Source organism: Nanorana parkeri, unplaced genomic scaffold (genome assembly GCF_000935625.1).
Source record: "Nanorana parkeri isolate BGI_ZX_2015 unplaced genomic scaffold, ASM93562v1 scaffold586, whole genome shotgun sequence".
Classification (NCBI taxonomy): Eukaryota; Metazoa; Chordata; class Amphibia; order Anura; family Dicroglossidae; genus Nanorana; species Nanorana parkeri.
Window position 1 is genome coordinate 62,311 of NW_017306854.1, and position 7,470 is coordinate 69,780.

Here is a 7,470-nt window from a genome sequence, read left to right on the forward strand (position 1 = left end):
TCTGATGAGACCTACAAAAGCGATTTTTCATTCTTTTTTGATCTTGCTGAATCAGTCAACTAGGTCTAGAAGTATCGTTCATACATAATAATGTGGGTGTTTACATATTGTAAGGTCATTGGAAGCTGTCAGTAACAGATCAAGCTGATGAATTCTGTCGTTAGAATCCTGGACCTAAAGCCATACACGGATTATATCCTTGAATTTTTATCTCGGCAGAGTCCATTTGGATACATCTTTCCTAGATATTTGTACATTTCAACATGTAATCTTCAGTGTATTCATAGTTTTCTGTCAACCTATGTTGTGTTGTGTGTCTGTGTTGCGTAAAAATGCCAACTGAATGCAAAAAGAATAATTCTTATTGACAGAGACAGTTCTGATTTTATCTACTGTTATTTGCCAGGAGAGCAACTGAAGCTGCTTTGTATCCATGTCTAACGAAACAAATTGCACGTTCCCAAAAGATTATGAAGCCATCCTCTTTCCCATCATCTACAGCAGCGTTTTCGTGGTGGGATTGTTGGGTAACCTAACAGCGATTGGCGTTATTGTCCAGTTAATTAAAAAGAAGAACGTCTTGGGTGTCTATCTGGCCAATCTTTGTGTCTCGGACCTCCTGTACATCTTCACCCTCCCTGCCTGGATAGTCTACACTGCCAAAGAGGACTGGGTCTTCGGGACTCTAAGCTGTAAAATTGTGGGCTTCTTCTTCAACGCCAACTTTTACACTACTATTGCCTTTCTCAGCTGTATAGCCACAGATCGTTTTATTGCCACGGTTTTTCCATTGCGCTCACGGACATTTCGGAGCATGAAAAAAGCTTTGGTGACCTGCATAGTGGTTTGGTTGATCATCCTCGGCTCTCACTCCTATATTTTATCCAGAGATGACCTGTTTACCTCCATCCAAAATGTGAAGTTGTGCTATGAGAAGTACCCCATGGATCAGTGGATGGCTCGTCTCAACTATTTCCGTATCTTTGTCGTTTTTCTGATCCCTTTGGTCATTTTGGTCTTTTCTTATTGTTCCATTATCCTGGTAATACAGCGTACCTCTACTTTGGAAGCAGAGCAAAAAAGAAGGGTGACCGGCCTCCTCTTTTCCATGATCGTCATCTTTATCATTTGCTACCTCCCCTACCATGTGGTCCTTTTCATCCGTTCCTATGTGAGTGACTATAACTATGGGAATTGTGAGATAGAGGAGCAAGTTCGTCCAGCCTACCGGATCTCATTTACCCTCAGCAGTGTCAGCAGTGCCTTAGACCCTTTTATTAATATTTTTGTTAGTGATGGAGTGAAGCGAGACCTTTTGATGGAACTGCGAGCTATCTATTTTTGTCTGTTTTACCGAGGTGAAAGGGAAAAAAGTAAAATGAGGCGCCTTAATTTTGAGTGCAATGGTGCCTCAAAGAACAACAAACTTCTGTGCACTCACCAAACTAAAGTACAGACAAGGTTATAGATGAAGAAAACGGCAATTTAGAGGTGCATTGAGATCTTATTACATAGAAACTGGAAAATGTGATGGCCTGGTCTTCTGGACAATTCTGTTAATGGAGTAAGCTATGTGCAAGTTTATAAGCTGTCAATAATTTGTTTTCTAATCTTTTACTGAAGTTGCTGGTCACAGTTAAAGGCAACTGCTGATGCTGCTTTTACTAAAGAAAAAAAACGAAGATCTGTTAATATGAGTACAGTATTAAAATGCTTTCATGGTATTATAAGACAGTTGGGCCACAAAGGGAGCACATGCTAAACTAAAAGCCAAGTGTGATCTGTTGTGTTGTGTTTTTTTTAAATAATTATAGCTAGTTAATATTGGTCAGTATGTGTATTTTGTTTTTGTTTTTTAAGGCTCACACTTGAGATTGGAAAGGAACACAATTTAGACAATTTAGATTACAGTGCAGTATTAAGGAGATTTGGCAGTTTCCTAACACCTCTTAAATGAAGTGACTGGATGGAGTCCGGAATTTTGGATTGTCCGTAGAGCAACTACACTATACTATACTACACTATATTGTGAATACAATCACATTTTGGGATCTGTTTGGTTTTGCTGTATTTAACTGATCCAGAAATGCTGATTTGGTTTACCAAACAGTGTAGATTTGGTTAGGTCACCCGGAACCGTTCTTTGTCTCCTGTCATCTTCTCTAAAGGTTCTTTTGACTTTCCCACTTCTGTTTGCTCTACTTGAGAGCAGCCACATGGATCTTTCATTAAAGTTCATTAGCTAGTGTAGGGAATTAGTAGTTCATCATGCTACTTTACATGAGCAGAGTAGCACAGCAGGGAAACAAGTTTATTATTTGATCTCATGCAATAGTGTACCACCACCACTGTCTATTAAAGATTGTAGTTATTTAGATGATTGTGCTCTTTACAGTCCACCAAATGATACCTTTTTTGTTTTGGGTACAGTAAGTCTAAGATTTAAAGGCCTTTTTCCTATTGAGGTAAAACACGTCTATCTTGTCTCGGGTAACAATAGTCCTCCAAGTGCCTGTGTTAGTCTGTAAATTCATTTCTGTATCCCTGTGGATTTCATACCCTACCCAAACAGCACATCAAACCATAACGCGCACGCACACTGCTTGTAAAACCATGCTTGGGTCCACAGCTAGATAGTGGTAAATCCAAGTGTAGAAAGAGCCAGCATGCCAACTTGAAATTCACATGGACAGTTTACAAAAGTATCAGAACATAACATTAACATTTCAATGGTGCAAGGACCCTCTCTTTAGTAAGGTGACACAAGCAGAGACAAATGGGCCACAACCATGCAAAAATGTATACACCAAAAGACCACAGGTGAATAATCCCGTTTAGTTGCCAATGCCCACCTAGAATATCAGCAGACTGGACCATATATGCCACTAAATCTACCATAGATGCAAAGAAACTCATGATGTAAAAAAAGATTATAATCCATCAGCTCCTACCTGTGTTGACCCCACATTCAAGATGGAGAGAGGAATTTCTGTGCCGACCACCTAGCCATACAAAAATCTAGAGCCAGAGACTTCAGTGGCTATTGAGGTTCTGGCATTGGAGAATGGCAGGTGAAGGTGCAGATTGGTGCCAGGATGGGGTGTAGTTTTTTTTTAATGCTTTTGAGTTTGGAAGTCAAGGCTTTGTATATAGCTTGGGCCTAAAGTCTAGGAAGCTTGATACAGGAACCTAAGAATTGTCTGAAGAATAACACACATACTTGCAAATACTAAGGGAGTATTGTTAGCTTAGACAATGTGTAGAAACTGACATGTTCTCTTTAATGGGTGCCTGCACCAGTATAGCAAATGATATGCTGCAAACAAGGATGAATGTTTGCCCAGTGAGATCATTTGTGGTCAAATAGAATGATTTCATGTCTGTTCAACCATGCTGACCAAGCTCACCTCCTCCATAGGTACAGATTGCAGATGTACTTGTACAGCACTATTTTGTTCTAGTATTAAGCTGCTGAATCTTCTGTAGACTCCTTAAAGCGTATGTCCAGCCAAAAATGTTTTTCTTGGTTTTGGATAGAGTGGGGAAGGATTGGAAGCCCTGTGAGGTTTTTACTGCATCAGGGGACTTGTTCGACATTTACCCTCACTTCTTGATCTGCTGACAATGTTTTAATCGACCAGGAATTGAGGCGAACACTTACATGGCTACACAGACCATAATAAAAAGGCTTTTTTCTTTGCAGCCTTATTTTTGTCTGTGTCCCTGTTGCTGATTTTCTCTGATTTCCTGTCTGATGAAACAATTGTCAGCTAGTAATGGTAAATCTCTCCATTGAAGCCCCAGATGTCAGTAAAAACCCTTCTAGTACTGCTATGATGATGCACACTGCACAGCATTGAGGCACAGGGGATCAGAGTAGCCTTCAGATATTTTACTCACAGAATACACACATTGTCTTAATTTCAGGAAGAATTGAGTACAATGTTTACTTCCCCCGTCCTTCTCTTTCACCACATTGTGTTCACTGCCAAATTACCAAATGTGGTCTTAATTTCTGTGCAGGGTATTGTCTCTCAGACTGTTAGATCTAGCTACTGGACTTCTGAACATACATACATACATACATACATACATACATACATACCAGTTAAAAGGATAGTGTACACAGGCTTTGGAGACCAAATAGTGATTCTTTACTCCTTAAAAGTCAATTTGAGTGCCTGTTAAATACATGGAAGATGCATGTAAATGCCGATGTATAGTAGCCCTTTTAGTAGTGTTGTATCTGCTGCTGCTTCATATCATTTGTCAGCTTATGTTTTTCATGCAGTAATCCTATTTATGTTCTCAGTGTTCATTGTAAAATATTTTGTGACATGTATATATTATATTATGTTTAAGATATTGTATCGTGTATATAATGATGTATTAATAAAATTGCCATGTTTTTGTTTTATCAAACCTGAGTCTATAAATATTTGTACTCCGTGTCCAGTTCATAAACTTGCCGTATATATCCGTGCTTCTTTTCCACCTCCCGGTCAGGAAACTATTTGTAAGGACATTCAAAGCTCCATGGACTCATCGCTCCAATTCTAACCACAGCTGCAGTTCATTCACACTCTAGGTGCAGGCTGTAGTGTGCTTCTCACTTTCCCAAATAAATCTCCCAAAGATCAGCCGCACAGAAACCAGCGGACGTGTAATCCAGAATTTTATATTGAAGTAAATCCAAACAGATTCCAAAAGGCAAATCCCAAAAATTATATACAACATGTACATCAGCATAAGTGTCTCCCATACCACGCCAACGCCTCTCACTCATTTCACCACCTGGGCTTAATCATAGAGGTGAGAGGCGCTGGTGTAGTATGGGAGACACTATGGGTGATGTACATGTTGCATATTACTTCCATAAAATTCTTGATTACACTTCCGCTGGTTTCTGTGCGGCTGATCTTTTGGAGACTATTTGCAAGGAGTTTGCATGTTCTCCCTGTGCTTGTGTGGGTTTCCTCCGGGTACTCTGATTTTCCTCCCACACTCCAAAGACATGCTGGAAGGTTAATAGGCTCCTGTATAAATTGGCCCTAGTATGTATGCATGTGAGATAGGGACCTTTAGATTGTAAGCTCCTTGAGGGTAGGGACTGATGTGTAAAGTGCTGCGTATATTGTCGGGTCTCTATAAATACTCATAATAAATAGATCTCCTCAGTCTGGTGGCACGCATCATTTAACCTTCTTTCTCTGAGCCTGTGAATGGACAGTAAAAGGAGAAGTGGCACAATGATGATAGCTGAACTTCAACTTTAAAAATGTGTATATATATACTTGCATTGATCCAGCTTGATACAATGTAAGTATATATATAAATGATCCCTGGCAGGGCCACGGGGAACTTTTTAATACGTCACTGCCCCCAATCCCATCAGAGAATGCCTAGTGTTCATTGAGGAAAATACTAGGAGCCCTCTGAGTGACCCGCTGTGTTTTAGCAGCAAAGAGGAAGCCGATCTGGACCCAGAGGATACACTGCAATAGCTGCGGCTAATGGTGTTATTACACAATCCTGCCAGGGATCATTCATATGTACTTATTTTTCCAGCTTGGCGCAATGTGAGAGAAAAGATACTTTTTCTAAAGCTGGAGCTCAACTTTAACAACGATCCTCTCATTTGTTCCCTTTGGTTTGCTCCCTTTTGGTTTGCTATCTATACAGTTGAAAGTGTTTTGTTAAAGTAGTATTAAGATCTGGGCATTTTTTACCTTAATGCATTCTCTGCATTAGGGTAAAAACAGCCCAGTCTCGCCCACACTTACCTCTCAGCTGTGCTCGTCCCCGCCTCCGGTCCCGAAGTGATCCTCCGTACCCCGAACTTCCGGGGTGCAGAGGAAGATACTGATGGCAGAGGAGCCATAGGCTCCTGCCATCAATCAAAGAGGGAAGGGTCGTGGCCTGCCACAGGGCTGTGTGTGTCTATGGACGCACACAGCCCCTGCGGGGACGAGTGCGCACGGGTGCCTCCATTAGAACGATGGTGGCACCCGTGCAGGGGGCGGGGGGGAAGAGCATGGTGGGGACCCACTAAAAAACGATGAATGAACTTTTTTTTTTTTTTTTAAACAGCCTCCAGCAAAAAAGTGTCTCCTTAAAGGTGAAATTAAAAAAAAATGGCTTTAATATCACTTTAAATCCATTTGATGAGTGCTCTCTGGCTGTGCCCAAGGAGGAAATATGGAGTTGAGGGGGGAGGAGTCGAGGAGAGGGCTGTGTTCTTTGTTGGAAATGAAATAGGCAGGGCTGACACCAAATGCTTAGGAATCCAGAGCTGTGTCGTCACATCCAAGTGGCAGGTAGGAGCACACTATATTCCTGGCACATCAACATTTCAAAGTTTATTGATCCATCCAATGTGAATGCAAAGCCCCCTGAGCCGCTGCTCTCCAACTCATTTCACTCAGTGATGTGCTTATTCATAGAGTCTCTGAAAAAGCACATCTCACCCTGGGCTGTAAGCAAGCATTGTTCTTCTGTGGAGGGAAATTATTCTAAAGTTTTGCATCAGACTCGTCTGACTTATCAGGGTGTGTTGGACCTCAGCAGAGAGACCACGGCTTCCACACAGAACAAGGGCCCTTCACTGCAGCATGCTGGCAGGGGACATGATTTTCTACTTAGAATGTGATTACCTGTCTGTCTTTTTATATATTGTCAGTTCTTCCATACCTGGTCTGTTGTATTTGGAGATTCCAGTATAACTATGAGAAGCAAGACTATGGCCTGCAGAGAGCAGCTGCTCATCAAACATTAGCATCCCTCCAAGACTTGTAGAAACAAACAAATGAAGAGGAAATGACTGAGGACAGGAAATTCGTTGACCATTATATTAAATTCTCTATTCGAGATGCTGAAACTGCATGTGTGCGAGTGTGAGCTCAGGGCTATGTAAATACAAAGTGCTACTGATATGACCGGCAACAATGCATATTTGCTGTTTGACTCTTACACCAGATGCGGGTATTTTTCATTCTAAAAGCTAATCATTAGACATGTAAGCCATCAAAAATGTGTTTTAGTTTAGTTTTGGATGTTTTATTTAGTTTTTTTGGTCTGAGGCTAGGTTCACACCATTCTGGCCGGAAACGCACTGCATCGCATTGCGGCCAACTCACTTTTTTGTGGGGCAGGAGGGGGCGTGGCGGGCCATTGAAGTGAATGGAACGGTAGCCAAACTCTCCGGCCGCAAGGGATCGCAAGGCACATTGCACCTGCAGTCCGGTCAGGGCCGGATTTACTCCACCTGTCGCCCCAAGGCCGGGTTCCACAATACGCCCCCCCGCGCTGCTAACGGTGGCCTTGTGGGAAATCCGGGCCTGGGTCCGGTGCAATCAAAATGCTGCAAGCACTATTTTGATCGCATCGGACCGCAGGCACAATGTGCCTTGCGATCCCGTGCGGCCGATCACATTGCGGCCGGAGGGCGTGGCTACGGTGCCATTCACCTCA

General features: G+C 42.1%; 1 protein-coding gene across 1 annotated transcript; it reads left to right on the forward strand.

The window, feature by feature from the left end:
* Window positions 1-414: 414 nt before the first annotated feature.
* LOC108791955 (G-protein coupled receptor 4-like) lies at window positions 415-1,468 on the forward strand. Its single transcript, XM_018562595.1, has one exon. The coding sequence runs from the start codon at window positions 434-436 to the stop codon at window positions 1,466-1,468; it is 1,035 nt and encodes a 344-aa protein (XP_018418097.1). The 5' UTR covers window positions 415-433.
* Window positions 1,469-7,470: the final 6,002 nt, after the last annotated feature.

Coding starts and splice junctions, on each gene's coding strand:
- LOC108791955 (XM_018562595.1), top strand. CDS start 434: ATGTCTAACGAAACAAATTGCACGTTCCCAAAAGATTATGAAGCCATC.